General features: G+C 45.5%; 1 protein-coding gene across 3 annotated transcripts in view; it reads right to left on the bottom strand.

Moving 5' to 3' along the window:
• Positions 1 to 11,016: 11,016 nt before the first annotated feature.
• Positions 11,017 to 20,470, bottom strand: part of CTXND1 (cortexin domain containing 1) — a 39,495-nt gene continuing 30,041 nt past the window's right edge. For 2 of the 3 annotated variants that reach the window (XM_081839393.1, XM_081839394.1), the window contains exons 2-4: positions 16,749 to 16,820; positions 14,745 to 14,831; positions 11,017 to 12,245 (exon numbers count right to left, since the gene is read on the bottom strand). In XM_081839393.1, coding sequence (XP_081695519.1) covers positions 12,012 to 12,191 — 180 coding nt within the window. In that variant the 5' untranslated portion in view covers positions 12,192 to 12,245; positions 14,745 to 14,831; positions 16,749 to 16,820 and the 3' untranslated portion in view covers positions 11,017 to 12,011. Of the gene's footprint in view, positions 12,246 to 14,744; positions 14,832 to 16,748; positions 16,821 to 18,907; positions 19,043 to 20,470 lie in introns of those variants that run through there. The other variant, XM_081839395.1, reaches the window with a different exon arrangement.

The raw sequence follows: 20,470 nt of genomic DNA, 5'->3' as shown, positions 1-20,470 counted from the left end.
GTGGACTACCAGAAATCTGGTACTGTATGCTGCATTTAGTGAAGTTTTCTCAGGTTGTGGACTGGCTCCATCATGCCCAACCGCCTAAGCTGTTCATTAGCCCTCCTGCTCAGAAAGGACTATAAAAAGCTTCCTGTTTGGGCTGGGACCAACATGGTCCTCCAAGCGGTGGTGGATTTTGGTGTGTTCCTGAGCTCTGACTATCGAATGTGTCTTACGAAGGCAAGCAAGGTATTTACGATGAAGACAAATGGGAAGAAAATGCGACGAAAGAGATAAATCAGTCATAGCTGAACACTGCCCACAAAATTAGTTCTGTCTCAGCAAAAAGCCTAAAAACTGCAGTGATAAAAGTTCCCTTCAGAAGGGAGAGCTGATCGATTTAACTCTGCCAGCTTATGCATATGGCAGGTGCCAGTGCTACAAGATGGACAGCTGTCTGGCTCCCAGTCTCTGCGGAAAGCTATTTTCTTTGCTGGTGATTTGATGAAGTGCTGCCCCAAGAGATGGAGAGATTTGTTTTAAGGTCATCCAACTTGGTGGTGTCAATTGTTGACTGGTGTAGTGCCAATGTAGTACCTTGAATTCTTCCCCTGATGTTTATGATTCACGGATCAGAAAGTCCATACATCCCAGGTCATCTGCTATAGGGGCTATGGTAAATGCCATGGTTAACTGCATTTATTTGGAAGACTAGCTTACTATCTAGTTAACTTTGTCTAGAAGATTCTCCCTGTTTGAAATGGCTCCCCCCGGTTCTCAGTACTTTGCAGAATTGTTCTGGATGTTGCCTATTCTGAGAGAGAGAGAGAGAGAGAGAGAGAGAGAGAGAGAGAGAAGAGGAGTCCCTGAAAACTCTCTGGTATCATTTCAAAAGTGAGGAATTGTAGCTGTTTGTTGGATATCATAAAACCTTCTATTTATTGCCAATGCATTGAAACAGGAACATGATGCTTCACAGAGGGGAATTTTGGAAAAGAGCCGCCCAGATCAAAATACAGCTTCAGGCCTGCAGCTGTCAAGTTTGCAGATTTCTACTGGCACCAAATTGATTTTTCTAAACGGTGCCAAAGGAACAGAATGAATCTCCCTTGACTGGAGCGTTCATTTAGAGGATGCACAGGCTCTCTGAAAACACCGCCTGGGATAATTTCACAGCATGTGAGAGGTGCAGGCACAAACATCTGTTAAGCAAATAGCATTAAAGCTGCATCTAATGATAGCATCAAGGGCCAGATAGCTCAAAGCTTCAGTACTTGCAAGAACATACGTCCAGCCAGTTTATGCGACACGGCATCCCCTGTAGGGCACGGAAATTGTGTTAACAGTACATTAGCAATAGCTTTACATTTTGGAATGCCAGCGAGAAAGCAGACCTTGCTCTCGGTATTGGAAATCTGGTGTGCGGCATTCAATGAGCCTTTCCATGCTTAGGTGATGGATTATTGCAGTTCCTCCTTGACCATGTACAGAGATGCAGGCATTGGCGAGTCTTTGGTTGAAGGGAAGATAGATGTAATGTTTTTAGAGCAGTGGGATAGAATTGGAAGGAGCTCCACTCCATTCAGTGCAAAATTACCTTTTCCATGAGAAGCCTGGAAAGAAAACAAGTGTTGCATATTTACATCATGCCTCGGTTTAAAAACGTCTCTCCCCGTCTCCTCGACACATGCTTTTTATGCTCACAAGAACGATAGTGTTCTTCAGGAGCTCCATTTGTGCAGTGTTATAAGAATTCTAAGATCCCAAATATAAAATAAATGTTCATAAATGTACAAGGCAAACACATAAGTATATAAACCACGTGTCTGAAATAGTACAGGAGTCCTGAAACCATTTTGACTCTCCCAAATTGGCCTCTAATATTTCTCTGCAAGGAGGAAGGAAATGGGAAAGCCTTCCCCTTTGTCTTTTTGCTTACAAATCCTGTCTTAATCCTGTGTATGAATAGGGTGAGCCTGTGACCTGGTTTCAGGAATTAAAGTATTTACCATCACAAAAGAATGGCCAGGCTGCCCAGGTAAAGCAATCAATGATCATTAACAGATATCCTGGTGTTATGTACTGAGTTGAAATGCAGCAGTCTGATTGGTCCTAGAACAATAGGATGCAAAATGCAGCAGTCTGATTGGTCCTAGAACAATAGGATTCAGAATGCAGCAGTCTGATTGGTCCTAGAACAATGCAGCAGTATGATTGGTCTGCAGAAGCCACCCAATCCAGCTCCAGATGGAAGTGAATCCACAACCTGATTGGCCTACAGGAGAATTCCGGAATTAGCCAATCACGTGCAGCCCATTGTGTAAATAATGTATATAAAGCAGATACTTTGGGGAAACTTTCATTCCTCCTCACCACTATGAGCTGAATAAAGAGCATGAAATCCGCTCTAGACTCTGAGTATATTTCACCTGGCAAACAGGATTTCTGCTGTAGACCGCCTCCTGTGATGTATGTATGATGTTTTGGGGGTGGTCTTGAGCTACAGGATGGGCAATTTCAAAAGTTTATATAATGGCTTGTGCACCATTGTTCTGGGTCCCTCCTGCTTCCTGCATGTGGTAGTGAGCACCCTGTTGCACCATTTAATAAAGATCAGGCTTACTAGCTGCCTTGCTTCTCAATATTCTCTGGTTGGCCTCTGTTATTTTCTCCTACTGATAGGGGACCTACTTAAGGGCTCTCTACGGCAGCCTTTCTCAACCTTGGGTCCCCAGATGTTTTTGGCCTACAACTCCCATCACCCCTAGCTAGCAAGGCCAGAGCTCAGGGATGATGGGAGTTGTAGTCCAACAACATCTGGGGATCCAAGGTTGAGAAACACTGTCCAGGGTTGTAAAGACTGCAGAGAGAATAATTGGGTGCACTCTTCCCACCTTGGATCAAATCTATGCTGCCAGGTGCCATGAAAAAGCTGCAGAGATAGCGCAGGATAGTGCACACACCAGAAATGATCTCTTTCAGCTTCTGCCTTCTGGATGAAGGTACAGGGTTATAAAGACTAGGACTAGCCGCCTGAGAAACAGTTTCTACCCAAATGCAATTCTGGTTTTAAACGCAGTATAAGGAGTCTCTATAGGAGCATATTTTATTTTAAAATGGGGTTTCAGAGTTTTCAGGGGTTTTTGAATGTCTTATGTAGATTTTTCAGTTTCATCATTCTGTATGGGACAATGACAATAAAGATATCGTAATCGTATACCCTTGGATACCCCATAAGGGAAAAGGAGCAGGTTTTTCTTATAACAGTAGCATGAAAATATATATTGTATCTAGGGATGCAAGAAGGCAGCGATTTCTGTTCTGACCTGAACTTTGCCACTTTACTTATCACATTCCCCCACCTTTTATCAAGTAATAGGGACACACACAAAAAAGCAGTAACAGAATCGAGGGGAAATACACTAAGCATGCATCCACCTTTCATCTCATTAGCTCAATGCAACATACAGTGCTGTCTTTTTATCCCCACGACCACACTGTGAAACAGGTGACGTTGTTATCAGGGCACCTCTGGGATTTGAACCCAGGTTTTCATAGTCCTAGCCTAATCCTTTCCCCACCACATCACACCATGTTCACTGTGTGTATAGGGGAAGATCCACTGATATGCAATGAAGAAAAAAAGGTGTATATGAGGTGAGGCTTCTTTTTTAAGAATTTTGATAAAGGGATGACAAAGCACTTTTGTTGTTGGAAGCCATTTATTAGATAATACATTCACTACAAGGTTTCTGCTAGGTGTTTTTTCTCTGAGTGCAACTGTCCCCAGTACGGAAGAATTATTTAAGACTTAAAATTCATTTTATTTTACATTAAAATAAAATTGGCAGAGGCACTTTGTCTCATGCAGTTCAGAATCACTACCTTGTCGCCCAAAGCTGCAGCCCTTTCTGGATGTGAAACTTCCATTGATATATATATATTTTTTCTTCAAGGGAAATTTGCACCGACGAGAGGGCTGTCTTTGGGACTTGTCTGTGCATTGAACAAGCCATCTTATGCAGGAGCATAACCAGAAACATCAGCAGATGAGGTATTTAGAAGGTCCAAAATTTGCTTTCCTCCTTTCCTACTGGTCTACTTTGTGTTTTGTCCCCTGTGAGAGAAAAACCTGCCAGACAGCTGTTAAAGGCAAAGGAGCCCCCTGCCAGAAAAAAGTTGGCAACCCTCATCAGCAGCCACTGTTTTCTTCTTCAGCTGCTGAAGAAGGTTGCCAGCTTTAGTCTGCATTTAACAGCAGCCTTACAGGCAAAAAATTAGCAAGCAAAACTGAGCCTGGAGATGGAACTGATGGAGAAAAGAATCCACCTGCTAAATTTCTGTCAGGCTGCAGTTAAAGGTGGAGGAGCCCTACCAGGAAAAAAACTGGCAACTCCTACCTACTAGGGTAGGAACCCTCATTTAGAAGGCATATGTCTGGCTGCAGTTCTGGATAAGCCTGAGTTGGCCTGATTCAAGTCTTAGGTGGAATAGGATTACTTAATTCCCCTACTCTCTCTGGGCTTCTCCTGGTAGAAAATGACATCCAGCCTACATAACAAAGAGTACCTAACCTGTGGCCCTCCAAATGTGGCTGGACTACAGTTCCCATCATCTCTGACCATTGGCTGTTCTCAAGGGGTGGGAATGATGGGAGTTGAAGTCCAGTAATAGCTAGAGCCGAGTTTCCCAAGTTTTTTGGACTACAACTCCCATCATCCCTAGCCAACAGGTAAGGGACAATGGGAATTGTAGTCCCCAAACAGCTTGGAGACCCAAGTTTGGGAAACCCTGATCTAGGGGGCGCAGAGTACCCTCTCTTCTCAACTTTACTTCTTAGAATTACAGTGGTACCTTGGTTCTCAAACGCTTTGGTTCTCAAATGCCAGAAACCTGGAAGTAAGTGTTCCGGTTTTTGAACGTTTTTCGGAAGCCGAATGTCCAATGCGGGTGTCGGCTATTGTTTCCGGGGCACCTGCACCAATCAGAAGCTGCACCTTGGTATTTGAACATTTTGGAAGCCAAACAGACTTCCAGAATGGATTAAGTTTGGCGCTTTTGCGTTTTGGTTTTTGAGGCTTTTTCGGTTAATTTGTTTTTGTGACTGTGTGGAACCCAGTTCAGCTACTGATTGATTGACTGATTGATTGATTGATTGTGTGACTGCAGAAATGGATAAAAGCCTCCCATCCAAATGACTATAATCAGTGCAGGTAAGAAAAGAAATTAATTTTAATTTTTATCATCTCATTAGATAGTCAAATTCATGTTAAATTGCTGTTTAAGGGGTTGTTTTTTTAAAGTCTGAAACGGATTAATCCATTTTGCATTACTTTCTATGGGAAAGTGTGCCTTGGTTTTGGAACAGACTTCTGGAACGGATTAAGTCTGAGAACCAAAGTACCACTGTATGTAGTTGGAAGGAACGTAGGTATGTATGCACTTCCTGCACTGAACAAGCCCCCTTAAACATGCCCACAGAGGTGCAAAGAGTTTTTCTCTATGAGAATCCTCTTTGGTGGGCAAGGCTGTGTCCACACCCATTTGTGGTCCCGTATCTTTTAATGCTCATTTAGATGAGGCAGCCATTTTGCAATTTGTCACACTCTGCCACGGCAGCCATTTTGTTACTGGCACCCACGGTTCTTTCTCAGCAACACTGCAAAGGTGCCCACTGCCCCCCCCCCCAGAGGCTGGCTTTCATAGTTGTCATGTGACATGAGGCCCCCTCCCTGCTCTTCATCCAGATGTGGCAAGTTTCGTGAAGGCCATCTTGTCCAGGGGTAAGCAGAAGGCAGATGGGGAAGCTTTGCAAGGGCTTCCAGATGTTCAAGAACAGCAGTGACAAAATGACTTGGGCCCCATCTGCACTACACACTGAAAGCGGTATCATAGCGCTTTAAACAGTGGAGTTTGATAAGGGATGTTGAGCGTTTTTAGGAGACCCCTGTTTCCTTCACAGGGCAACAGAGTGGTTTAACAATAAATCCTTATTTACAGGGAACTCTGGGAATTGTAGGTTTCAGGGGGAGGGAGAAAGGGGGGTCACTTAACGCCTCTCAGCATCCTTAACAAACTACACTTCCCAGGATTCACTGGGGGAAGCCATGAAGCCATGTCTGTTTAAAGTAATATACTTCTTTAAATGTAAACCAGGAGAGGACTTTTGTGTGAGGGGACTCCCAGTTCAGTTCTGGTACAGAAAAACACATTCATTGGCTCCAAATGTGCTCAAAGGAACCTTGCATTCTAATTGTGCATCATTTGCATCTGGCTCCAGTTGGTAGATCTTGAGAAGATGATGATGATAAAATAATAATAATAATAATAATAATAATAATAATAATAATAATACAGATCCTGGAGGCCTGAAGCCTGCTCACCACCCCAATCTAGTTCAACTCCTTGTTCAAGGTATGATTCTGGCAGCTGCAGCATCCCTGACAGATGACTGTCTAGACTCAGCTAAAAATACCTCCCGTGAAACTGGGAACAAGAGGGGAGTCATTCATTTTAAGATCAGCGCATGTTTGGTGGCCTATATTTTATAAGTAACCAATGCCCATCTCTATGAAAAGCAGGATATATATGAAGGACGGACTTATTTATTGCTAGGACACAGGGGAAGTGGAGGGGAAATGCAGTGTGTCTTTGGGTTGTAGCCACTCAGAGTTGACCCACTTAGATTAAGGAACATGGCTATCTTAGGTTCATTAATTTAAATGGGTCTACTCTGAGTAGGTCTAGCATGGGGCACAATCCTCTGACCATTAGTGCTGGGCCTGCCATGGGCTTGCCCCCCTTTTGGTTTTTTCAGCTGCTGCAGGAGGAGCAAAAGGGTTTTCTGGTGTGTGTGTTTCTTTGTGGCTGATTAGCTGCTCTCCCTGTGCAAGGGTCAGAGGGGGCAGGGTTTCTGTTGAGGCAGGTGATTAGCTGTGGGAGGAGCTTATCAGAGCTTGCAGGGCAGTGGTGCGCGCCTATTGGCGTGCGCAGTTTGATCCATCTTTTAGATTTAGGGGAGCTAGTCTCAAACGTTTGTTGGGGGAGACCTAGGTTTTTTTGGGGGGGAGTTATTTGTCCTGTCTTCACGCTTTTTATGATGGAGGACTGCTGTAGCCACCCCCAATGACACGTTCTCAAGATGGAGGGTGAGGGAACAGGTGCAGTCGCCTGCGGTTCCTGCGCAATGTTTGCCATCTTGCCAAAGGTTGCAGGCAGCTTTACCTGCAGCAATTGCATGTTGATTGCCCTCTTAGAAGACAAAGTCCAGCAACTGGAGGAACGTGTAGCCAGATATATGGAGAAACGTGACTCAAAGAAGTAGGAGGCCCAGGGTTCGCTCTGATGGTTTAGAAATACACAATCACTTTGAGGTCCTCTCCCCTAGCATGGAAGACGAAGAGCAGACTCCATTTGAGGATCTCTCCCTCATTACAGTTGATCAGGTATATGAAGACAAGCAGCAAAGTCAGTCCTCAGGGAATGTGCAGGCGTCCTTGGAACGGACAGCTCACGGAAGAACCCCGACCAAACCTAAGAGGAGGCGTGTAGTGGTGATAGGGGATTCCCTACTGAGGGGAACAGAAGCAGTGATCTGTGGGCCTGACAAGATGTCTCGGGAAGTGTGCTGTCTCCCCGGGGCTAAGATCCAAGATGTAACTGAACGACTGCAAGGAAGCATAAAACCCACTAACAAATACCCCTTCCTCTTGGTTCATGTGGGAACCAATGACACTGCAAGCAATAGCCTCCAGAAGATCAAAAGAGACTACGAGGCTCTGGGCAGGAAATTGAAGCAATTAAATGCACAAATTGTCATCTCATCTGTCCTCCCAGTTGAACGACGTGGTCCAGGGAGAGAGGGAAAAATAGTGGAAGTGAACAGCTGGCTTCGCAAATGGTATAAACAGGAACGGTTTGGATTCTTAGATCACGGACTGCAGTTTCTTGAAGATGGACTTCTGGCAAGCGATGGGCTGCACCTCACAACGGTTGAGAGGAATGTTTTTCCAAAAATCTCAGAAACCTCATCAGGAGGGCTTTAAACTGACTAATGTGGGGGAGGGAGACAGTGCTTCTGAAGGTAGGAGTCTATCAATTGATGAAGATGATCATCCAAATGTCATAGACCAAATGGAGCAAACAGCATGCTGTCCTAGTGGTGGGAGGAAAAAATCCTTAAATAAGAGACACGGGGGAATGATTAATGGACTTCAATGTCTGTACACTAATGTGCAAAGCATGGGAAATAAACAAGATGAGCTTGAGCTCTTGGTACAGCAAACTAAATATGACATAATAGGCATCACTGAAACCTGGTGGGATAAGTCCCACGATTGGGATATAATAATGGAGGGATACAATCTATTTCAGAGAACAGACCAGACAAGAAAGGGATGTGTATACCTGTGAAGAGATCCAAGATTTAGAACCTCAAAGCCAAAGTGAGAGCATTTGGGTCAAAATTAAGGGAGAGAAGAATAACAGTGACCTCATTGTGGGAGTTTACTATAGATCCCCAAGCCAAACGGAGGACATAGATGATGCCTTCCTGGAACAGATGGCCAAGCATGTAAAAGGAAGGGAGATAGTAGTAATGGGGGACTTCAATTACCCGGATATTTGTTGGATGTCAAACTCAGCCAAGAGCATAAGGTCAAACAGATTCCTCACTGACCTTGCAGACAACTTCATTGTCCAGAAAGTGGGAGAAGCAACAAGAGGAACAGCCATTTTAGATCTGGTCCTAACCAATGTTGATGACCTGGTTAGTGGGGTAGAAGTGGAAGGATCATTAGGCGCGAGTGATCATGCTCTTCTGAAGTTTACTATACAGCGGAAAGGAGCAGCCAAGCATACTAGGACTCAATTTCTTGACTTTAAGAAAGCAGACTTCATAAAACTTAGGGAAGTGCTGGGTGAGATCCCATGGACAGTAATACTAAAAGGAAAGGGAGTTCATGATGGCTGGGAGTTTGTTAAGAGGGAGATAGTAAAAGCACAACTTCAGGCAATACCAATGAGACAGAAACATGGAAGGTGCCTAAAGAAGCCAGGGTGGCTATCTAAAGAACTTTTAACTGAGTTAACATTAAAAAAGGATGTGTACAAAAAATGGAAAAGGGGGAAAACCACCAAAGAGAAATTCAAACAAATAGCCAGCACGTGTAGACACAAAGTCAGAAAAGCTAAAGCACAGAATGAACTCAGGCTTGCTAGAGAGGTTAAAAGCAACAAAAAAGGCTTTTATGGGTATGTTCGTAGCAAAAGGAAGAACAAAGAAACAGTGGGGTCACTCAGAGGAGAAGATGGTGAAATGCAAACGGGGGACACAGAAAGGGCTGAACTCCTCAATGCCTTCTTTGCCTCAGTCTTCTCCGATAAAGAAAACAATGCCCGTTCTGAAAAATTTGGAGCAAATGATTCAGCAGAGGAAACACAGCCCAGAATAACTAAGGATATAGTACAAGAATACTTGGCTAGTTTAGATGTATTCAAGTCTCCAGGGCCAGATGAACTGCATCCAAGAGTATTAAAAGAACTGGCAGATGTGATCTCAGAACCACTGGCAGTCATCTTTGATAATTCCTGGAGAACAGGCGAAGTCCCGGCAGACTAGAGGAGGGCAAATGTTGTCCCTATTTTCAAAAAGGGGGAAAGAGAGGACCCAAATAATTACCGCCCAGTCAGTCTGACATCAATACCAGGGAAGATTATGGGGCAGATCATTAAGCAAACAGTCTGTGAGCACCTAGAAAGGAATGCTGTGATCACCAATAGTCAGCATGGATTTCTGAAAAATAAGTCATGTCAGACTAACCTGATCTCGTTTTTTGACAGAATTACAAGCCTTGTAGATGAAGGGAACTCAGTGGATGTAGCCTACCTTGATTTCAGCAAGGCATTTGACAAGGTGCCCCATGATATTCTTGTAAAGAAGCTGGTAAAATACGGTCTTGACTATGCTACCACTCAGTGGATTTGTAACTGGCTGACTGACCGAACCCAAAGGGTGCTCATCAATGGTTCCTCTTCATCCTGGGGAAGAGTGACTAGTGGGGTGCCACAGGGTTCTGTCTTGGGCCCGGTCTTATTCAACATCTTTATCAACGACTTGGATGATGGACTCAAGGGCATCCTGATCAAATTTGCAGATGACACCAAACTGGGAGGGGTGGCTAACACCCCAGAGGACAGGATCACACTTCAAAACAACCTTGACAGATTAGAGAACTGGGCCAAAACAAACAAGATGAATTTTAACAGGGAGAAATGTAAAGTATTGCACTTGGGCAAAAAAAATGAGAGGCACAAATACAAGATGGGTGACACCTGGCTTGAGAGCAGTACATGTGAAAAGGATCTAGGAGTCTTGGTTGACCACAAACTTGACATGAGCCAACAGTGTGACGCGGCAGCTAAAAAAGCCAATGCAATTCTGGGCTGCATCCATAGGAGTATAGCATCTAGATCAAGGGAAGTAATAGTGCCACTGTATTCTGCTCTGGTCAGACCTCACCTGGAGTACTGTGTCCAGTTCTGGGCACCACAGTTCAAGAAGGGCACTGACAAACTGGAACGTGTCCAGAGGAGGGCAACCAAAATGGTCAAAGGCCTGGAAATGATGCCTTATGAGGAACGGCTAAGGGAGCTGGGCATGTTTAGCCTGGAGAAGAGGAGGTTAAGGGGTGATATGATAGCCATGTTCAAATATATAAAAGGATGTCACATAGAGGAGGGAGAAAGGTTGTTTTCTGCTGCTCCAGAGAAGCGGACACGGAGCAATGGATCCAAACTACAAGAAAGAAGATTCCACCTAAACATTAGGAAGAACTTCCTGACAGTAAGAGCTGTTCGACAGTGGAATTTGCTGCCAAGGAGTGTGGTGGAGTCTCCTTCTTTGGAGGTCTTTAAGCAGAGGCTTGACAACCATATGTCAGGAGTGCTCTGATGGTGTTTCCTGCTTGGCAGGGGGTTGGACTCGATGGCCCTTGTGGTCTCTTCCAACTCTATGATTCTATGATTCTATGTGTGGATATATAGAGATGCTTCCCTATACCTCAGGGTTCATCTGAAGATGCTGATACTTCCCTCTGGTTTCATAAAAGTTCTGCATCGACTCCAGATCCATTTGCATGGATCCACTCAGTTCACTATTAGAAGACGTAGCCAACAGCAGACTCTTCCTCAGAGGTCACCCAATATTAACAGAGGCTCCAAAGAGACTTCATAGGAGAGTGTCCAAGGAGAGCTCACCTAAATGCTATCAGAGATCCAAACCAGGCATTTAAACAGATGGCTTCCCTGGGAACTGCAGTTTACTCCCCACACAGCTACTATTCCCAGTGCCCTTAACAAACTACAGTTCCCAGGTTCTTTGGGAGAAGCCCTGTGTTTTAAAAGTCAAGGAGCAGGTGTCCGTATTCTGCACATCTGTTACGACACTGGTTTTTAATCAACCTTGCAACCCACTCCAGTTCCAACGCAGAGAAAAACAACAACCCTTAAGGTTTCTTTATTATTATTGCCAATCTTGTAAAGAGTGCCCTCGTTTTAAAATGCCAGCCCCCTCGTCTTTGACCCTCATACCGCCCTGGTATCTCTGCATAGCATCTGCCTGTATTTATAGCATCTATTTGCCCATTTCAATTACAAATAACGATTTAAAACAGAGAGAAGGTGCTTAATAGAGATTATACTAGAAAAAAGCTTGGAAGGGATTTTCTAGTGCCTAGAGAGCTTTTGTGCTACTTGATATACAATCATAATCATTTCCTCATTAAAACCTGGAGGTCACTCCTTCGGAAGGAGAAAGGACACAGCGATGTATCGAGGCTGATAGGCAGAAAGCTATCACCAGTGTGCTCTCAGGGGGACCTACACTGCCCTGTGCATCTCGGAAAAGCTGTATAATATTTTGTGCCCTCCTCCAGGCAAGGCAGCTGTCCGTGCTGTGCTCTCTCGCGCAAGCTTTTGGTCGGTCCATGTGGCTTCATGATTGTTGCCCGCCTCCTCCCCTCTCTCCCCTGTCAGTCATCCAGGTGCTGTTCCTCCCACGTAGACGTCGGGATGGCGCTGTAAGGGTCCATGATGACTTTTGCGCAGCGGATAATCATGACGATCAGGAAGAGGCAAAGGAAGACGAAGCATGCTAGCGTTAGTCCTTTGTCCACGTCGACAAAGACGGGTTCGGGTGTTGGTCCTTCCATGGTTTATGTCTCTCCACATCAGGGTTGATTCCCACTGCTACCCTCATTGTACACCTGTGAAAGACGACAAGGAGAGGGGACTGACTGAGCAAAGTGTCATGAAATCTACAGCCCATGTCCTTGGCTGGTTGTTGTTTTTTAAAGAAGCAAGTTAAGGTGCTTATGAACCTAAACATACCTGCCTAGACTTGGGACTGACTTCAGAGGCTCCATCTTTGTATCAGGACACCAAAGTGTGGGATAAGCAGCCTCATATAACCAACGTGCTCAAGTCTAATTAAGGCACGAAGGGGTTAATACCATAGCGTAAGCTGTCCTTCCAAGCTTAGATAATGTCCACTTCCCTCACCTTGGGAAGAAACAGGCAATAAAGCCTATTGTCTCCCACCTGTCCCCCATGGCCACTCTACCTGAGAAGCTCTGCATGTGAAGAGGTTGAGCTGGTCCACCTCAGCCGCATGACTCTAACCAGCCACTCTTGAGTCCCTATACCAATAATTTAGGAAATTTCACCACTTTTGCAACTAAGCCAAGTTTTACTGCCTGTGCATCCCCTCCCCAACTCATTAATCTGACCTTTGAAGAGTTTGTAAGTAAACGATTTTTTGAAGTCACCAAGCATATGACTTTTTCCTATGCTGCGGGAAGAGGGAAACTCTGAAAATAAACTTTTAAGGGGACATTTTGGATCTCACTTTAAAGGGCATATTTTAAAGGTTGAACAGCCCGTATTTTCATGCTTTACTTTGCTGCATATTTTGTGACTTTAAATCTCTGCTGGGAGAGATTTCGCTCACCAAAGAGTACTTGCAGCAAACTTGGATCTTGGTATCCAGGAATTATCCTTTTATACCTATTTTTTTCCTTGAACCAACATAAAAGTCCAGCCGAAACCAAGGCCCCATCTGAACTATGCCTTTCAACCATACCATCAAATCAAACAGTCATGGCTTCCCTCCCACAAGGTCCCCATGTCCCCTCACAGAGTTATCAAAGTGATTTAACAAGGGCTACACAAGGACAGTGTTCTCGAAGCTACAAACATGAGTTTGACCAAACTGCTGGAGGCAGTGGAAGACAGGAGTGCCTGGCGTGCTCTGGTCCATGGGGTCACGAAGAGTCGGACACGACTAAACTACTAAACAACAACAACACAAGGAAACTGACCCAGTGGCGTAGCGTGGGTTGTCAGCACCCGGGGCAAGGCAAGTGATTTGCGCCCCCTAACCCGTGGATTTGCGCCCCCTAACCCTAACCCCCAGATGTTGCGCCCCCCCTGCACCCCCCACGCTACGCCACTGCGGAGTCGTCCGCCATCCTGAGCCAGCGGACCGACCGATCGCTCGCCCGCCCGGAGCCGCTGCGGCCGGAGAGCTGCGCCCGATCGCTCTGCGCCCTCTGCCCGCCGCTGGCTCTAGGCCAAACCCCGGGCCCGACTCGGGAAGCAAATACCGCGCATGAGAGGAAAAGATGCGCAAACCCCCGGCGCAGGCGCCCCGCTTGTTGACACGGGAGGGGAGGGGGGGAGAGGAAACGCTGCTGGTGCCGCTGCTCCTCGGCAGCGGCTCCTCCTCTTAGCCCGCCCTGCTTACATTTGCGCCAATCCCCACCCACTAAAGCCTTCGCGCCTCCCAATGGGAAGCCTTGCCGGGCGGCGGCCTCTGCTGCCTGAGAGTTCTAAAGCCACGCCCACTTTCCCAGAGACTGGCTGTTCTGAGGGATCCAGGGCAGGGCCGGCGTGCGCGCGCGCTTCTTGCTGCCCGGGCGCTTGCTCTAATCCCGCCTTCCCTGGGAGGGAGGGACGGCGGTGGCCGCGAGCGTCTGGGGTGGGGCGCGCGCTGGCTCTCCCTGGCGGCCCCCGCGCCTGGCGTTCTATCAGCGCGCCCGCCCGCCTCCTCTCTCTTTCCCCACCCATCCTCCACGTGCTGCGCTCTAACCCGGAGTTAGAAGGGAATTAGAACACGCCCCCCGTGTGGGGTGGTTTTTTTTTTTGCTGCTTCTTCTTTTTTTAGGGCTTTAAAGTTATGCTTAATATCTGCAACACATTGAGTGCTCGTCCAGAAAAGTTGAGACTCACCCTCCAGTGCTATGCTCATGAGGCGCTTTCCTTCTCGTTGCTTAGGACTTCGTAGCAGCGGGGGAACCGCCAAAAAAGCCCCTTCGGGCGCGCGGGAGGAGCAAGCCGCCCGCTTTCCCGCCCTCGCCGGCCTCCTGGGGCGCACGCAGCGCTCGCGCCCTCCGCAGCCCGCCCAAACGCGCGCCAATGCCGGGCGGGCGACGCGCCCCCTCCGGGAAGCGCGATGTAGGCGCCGCTCCTGCACCCGACGGCCTTTTCTGCAGGGCTTCTAGCTGCAAGCGAGTGTGCGCGCAGAAGGCGGCGCCTGGGCTGGGGAGCGCGCAGCCTCGTCCTTTCCATCGCAGCCAGCACTGTGAGAGAGAGAGTGAGCCACCAGGACCAGGTAGGGGCAGAGAGCTCCGAGTGCGCCCCCAAAAATGTTGCGCCCAGTGCGGCTGGCACCCCTTGCACCCCCCACGCTACGCCACTGAACTGACCTGATATACAAGATGGGCCACTGCTGTGTAAGGAATGTTTCTTTGTCATACGCCCCGGATCAGGCTGAAAGGCGATGGGTACGGCCCCTATGGCAAAAGGGACAAAAATGTTAATTTCACTCTCCCGTGGCCTTAAAAATTAACATTTATTTCTCTGTTTTAAATCTGTCGGGCTGCTACCCTGAAAATTATTAAATCTCTCGCTCACATTACATAAACAGGGCTGGCACTGGATACTTCTGTGAGGCGCAGAAATACAGTATCGAAACCATGTCAGCCTCAAGGATACGTCCATCAGTAAGATATGAGGGACAACCAGTGCAAAGAATTTAAAAACAGACAAATGTCAAACAGAAAGTGTTCCAGTTAAATCACAACTTTAGCCATCAATCAAAGTCTAAAAGACACCAAGAGGCTTATTCCATGTTTTTCATATTAATATAATAACTTCTCTTTACACACCCTGATTATTTTGCAAATTCTAGGATCCTATCAATATGTTCTAGCTAGGGCCACATTCCCACCATCCACTAAAGAACTATGATACCAGAGTGCTTAACAATCAATCCTTCTTCCCACGGAACTCTGGGAATTTGAGCTCTTTGGAGGAAGCCATAACTTATAATGTGCTATCATTGTGCTTCAAATGGATAGTGGGAATGTGGCCTCAGTGTTGCCTTTATAGAGCTCGACAGGGAGGAGGGTGGGGAGAAAACTAGCATCAGTTGTGATTGCACCTGCCATTGGCTCTAGTGCCACCTACTGTTGGCCTCCCTGGCTTGCAGCCTACCCAATGGGCACCATGCAGCAATGCACAACCTTAAGCTTACAGCATTGGCAAATACTGCACTAGCAGATGATGTTCTCACTCCTGCTGTGAGCAGAAGAGTGACCGAGTGAAGCTCCCTCCCTGTTCCTGCACCACTGCTTTAAAGTCCCCCCACACATAGGGTTGCCATACGTCTGGAATTTCCTGGATGTATCCGGAATACTGCAGCTGCAAGCAGTGTCTGGGTGGAAATCAGCAAAATGTCTGGATTTTCACTTTTTGAACTATGGCAACCCTACCCACACAACTATGCAGAAATGAAGTCTACGAGAAAAAAGACTCTCTTTGCTGTAATCCCCAAGCAACAATAGCAATCTGTCATTCACCATTCCTCCTGCTGTTTCTGTAATCCATCAACCATAACTTTTGTCCCCAGCAACCAATGTGCATTTCCTTCCTCAGTCTGCAGGCCTGGGCAGGGGTGAGGGCACTTGTCTTAGGCTTCAGAGGGCTAAGCCAGCCAGGGGCCCCTGCCAGGAACCAGCTGCCATTTGGCTTGAGTTTGTAACTTTATTCTAACAAAACACCTTCAAAGAAGATCCGCAGAGGCCTGCCAGTCTGTGATTTCCTGACCCCAAACTGGTGACTACAGAAAAAGTGTCATTTTTGTTACGTATTCAGTGGTCTGTGTTTGCCTGAGCTTGAGTCTGGACCAAGGATTCTGAGCCCCTGTGTTCTGATTCGATACATGATATCCAATCACAGAACATTTCAGGATTTGGGCCTCTGCCATTGGCCCTTGAACTCTGTCTGAGTTATGATTCGCAGTTTGGAAGTTTAGACAGCCAATCACGTTGGAAGTGGGAGTGGCCCAAGCCTTCAGAGCTTTGACCCTGTTGTGCAGTTCCGTTAGTTCAAAAAAGGTTCTCGTTCTTATTGCTGTGTCTTGCCTCGTGGGAACCCACCTACACATCCATTTTCCTTTCTAATTTAATACAGTAAACTCAGTGCTTTTCTTCTAGAAAAAAGGTGTCGGTATTTACCATGAAGTCATTACTGTGTTACATTTTTAACCAGTGCTTTTTTCCTAGAAAAATGGTGCCAGGATTGTGTACCCTTGAATACCTTCAGAAAAAAAAGCACTGAACAAATCCAATCTTACACATATATAATCATTCAGACAAACTCTTGGATGTTGGAGGTGGGCATCTTAGCAAGTTCTGGTGCTTACTTACTCTAATTCTTGGTGCCTTTGCTTCTCAGCTTTGTAACATCGAGACTTCACAAAGATTCATTCAGGCAGAGACCTGGAAGAATGGTAATAGCATGTAGGTGTTATTTGTACGTGCACTTAAAAGTATGATAAATCTCATTCAATTAGAGTAATTAAGGGATGACTGTCAGACATCTCGGTGATAGAGAGAATTAGTGGTAGAGCATATGCTTTGCATGCAGAAGGTTCTGGGTTCAATTTCCTGGCCTCTCCAGGTAGGACTGTGAATGTCCTACCAATAACAAAGCACAGGTCCCAGGATTCTGTGGCAGAAGCCATGACCATTTAGGAGGCCACAATCTAACACTAGTAGCCATGCATTGTTAGAGATGATCGAAAGTGACAGGTAAGCTGTCTTTCCGACGAACTGCTACATCATCACATATCAGGAGGACTGCCTGCTGAGGGCCTGAAGAACCCTGCCCTTGCCTCTTTCCACCTGGCTTGGGGCAAGGCCTGACAGGCTCCACAAGGACCGCAGCTACTTTTAAATTGTTTTAAATGTTTATCTGTGTTGTTTTAAATGAGACCATCTTGGCTGTGAGCCCTGGCAGACCTGTAGCCTGCCTTGCTGGCCCTTTCCCATCCTGCCTGGGAGAGTAGAGTGCCGACTGACTCCAGCTACAAAAGCCGAGACTGTTGAACAGATTCTTGGGCTGGAATATTGTTTACGTTGAGAGAGCTGTCACTGTTATTGATATTATTGTTGTATCTTTAGTTTTAGATCTTATGATTTACGTGGAAATTGTTTCCATTTGGTTGTGTCCTTTTTGATGTGCTTTATTTATTGATTATGACTTCTGTTATGTTTGTAATTATGTAAATCTTGTCATATTATAAGCCGCCTTGAGCAGAGTTTCAGCTATGGAAAGGTGACATACAGATAAGATGATGATGATATCTTCTCACTGAGAGGAACACCTGCTGAGTTTTTGAGGAAGAACACCATGTGCAAACCATTTATCTCAATGGAACTTGAGAAGCCAAATTTCCATATCCATCACAGGTTTATACAAATCCCATCCTCACCCCATGCAGACTTTAATGTGAAATGAATGTTCTCATGAGTCAGTATAAGAGCCACTTAATTATCTGCTACCTATTCAAAATGATACCAATGAATCTGCTTCTAATTTCAGTTCCAGGTCCATTAAACCGCAGGCCGGATGATTTAATCATATTGCAGTGTCTGTAATCATCCCACTTTGATTTAAATAAAAAATAAAAAAATCTCAGACTTCTTTGATTATGAAGTGAAATCCTGTTGATTGATATAGATAGGGTAGTGACTTCTGCTGCCTAGAGAGAGCAATATGTTTGATCTGCAACATTCCCCAGCAAACTTAATTGTATTTTTTCTCCTGCTAAAGTTCTTTCAGGAAAGAAGTCAGTCTATTATATTATTACATCAGCAAAGCTGACGGCAGCTGTGGGGTTCCTTTATCTGTAGCCCCTTTTGGGCATTTTCAATTCTTCTGTTCGGCTTCTTCTATTAGCTGTGTAATTTGCAGAGCTGCATCAGCTCTTATATGCCTCATTTAATTCATGACAATTCCCTAACTCATTTTGTCTCTGAGGCCCGGAGACTTTGAATAGTGTTTCCCCTACAACCTGTGAGGTTCCCCCCCCCTTCTTCTTCTGGAAATGAAAGAGTATTTATAGAGTAGCTCGAAATTGGGAATTTCACAAATCAGTAGACTAGAGAAGGACATTCATTCATGTGATGCCCTTCAGGCAATCTATGCTAAAGAAAGCTATGTTTTGTTGCTTCTAAAGTTCCATCTGCACTACATACTTAAAGCAGTATCATGCCACTTTAAAATCATGGTTTCCCCCAAAGAACCTTGGGAAGTGTAGTTTGCAAAGGGTGCTGGGAGTTGTTAGGAGACTCCGATTCCCTTCATGGCTGAAATCCCAGAGTTCCTTGAAAAGAGGGATTGGTGGTTAAACCACTCTGAGAATGGTAGCTCTGTGTGGGGAACGAGGGTCTCCCAACAACTCTCAGCACCTTTAACAAACTACGATTCCCATGATTCTTATGGAGAAGCCATGACTGCTTAAAGTGGTATGACACTTTAAATTTATAGTGCAGATAGGACCTAAACTTGCATTAATAGTTACCCTGATGGGTGCATCAGATCTGGAGACATTTTTAATTTTCTACAAAAACAATAAACATACAGAATTCTGAATAAGTGAGTAGACTAACAAGTCATACATAGATATATAATTTGTTTCATATTGTTGTTTTAGACCAGTGGTCTAATCAAACAAATAATAATGATAAACTTTCTATACTGATCCTTGTTCATTCTCTGATTGCTTGGCTGCCATTAGTCATGCCTAGAGACAATCTGCATTGTTCAAACGTGAGTATCCTGGAGTTCTTTTTCAGCTTATTTGGTAGCCAACCTCTTCTCTTTGCGTGCCCAAAGGCAGACAGAAACAGTTCTTTCCTAAGCATCATATTTGCCATCTGTATGATCACTTGGCTGCTTTGTTGGACAAACTATTATTTCTTAAAATTTGCTTACAAATGGTAGTCTGGGTAGGGCCAGGGGATGGGGGAGAGATGCTGCTTCTTTTGCACTGCAGCGCTGAAAAGAATATCAAATGAATGTTTTTGGAAAGTTACTTGCATCAGGCTCAAGTTTCAGTCATCATATTATGAAATCACCACCAGTATCTTTTAAATCATTTCCTGGTAATTTGCTAAATCAGGATCCCCTTCAATAGTTCTAATAGTGTTTTGGGTTTTTTTTAATTGCTTTTCCAGCAATTGACTTAACTTGATAATTGAATTGATGTTCCCCAGCAACAAAATGGATTCTAGGAATGAGAGGTATGAAACCGCTCCAGTTGAGGATGGCTGTGTGTGTGTATGGGAGAGGGGGAGAGAATTGTTGTTGTTGTTGTTGTTGTTGTTGTTGTTTGCTTTGTATGATCAAAACCATGATTTCCTCCTGCAATTCAAGCGAGGGCGGGCTTTGGGACTCTGCTTCCTCTCTCTGTAAATAGCGGATTTGAAGCACCAAGGTAGACATGAAGTAAAATGCATAGTTGCATTGAATATGTCTGTTCTTAAAAATGCAAATGGTACCACCTTTTTTGCGGGGGGGGGGGGGTGTTACAACTGACAAGTATCCGGATCAGAGGAGGTCCTGGGGGAAGGGACTTAAGCATTTCCTCCTCTGCTTCGTTCTTGATGAAAAGGCCTTGGTCCAAGACAAAATGATGCTCTGGGAATGACAACCTGGAATACTGGGGCACTTGCTATGGGGCCATGCACCTTAGCTGGGCCTACAAGGACCAATCCTATGCACAGTCCCAGGGGGCCACCAGGGGGCGCATTGGAAGATGGCCGACAATAACATCTCTCCGACCCACACGAGGTAATTAAGAGGCTGCTATGGGAAGTATGCAGCCTTCCCGCCCCCCCCCAAGGGAATGGGGGGGACTGCCTTGCCAGCAGTGTCCATAATTCACCTCCGGATTCAAAAGAAGGTGGTACGGACACTTGGCACAAGCTCTCGTGTGAAGTCGGCTCTTCCTGACGCTATCTCCAATCAGTGCACTGGTTCGCTTTGGCTCGAATATATAATTGGAAATACATAATTGGAAAGAAGCTAAAGCACATATATCAAGCGAAGATCGGGAGTTAAGACTGCTGATTAATGGATCTCT

The sequence above is a fragment of the Podarcis erhardii genome (genome assembly GCF_964252035.2).
Source record: "Podarcis erhardii genome assembly, chromosome: 14".
NCBI classification, from domain to species: Eukaryota; Metazoa; Chordata; class Lepidosauria; order Squamata; family Lacertidae; genus Podarcis; species Podarcis erhardii.
This window is presented reverse-complemented; position numbering and strand designations above follow the sequence as displayed.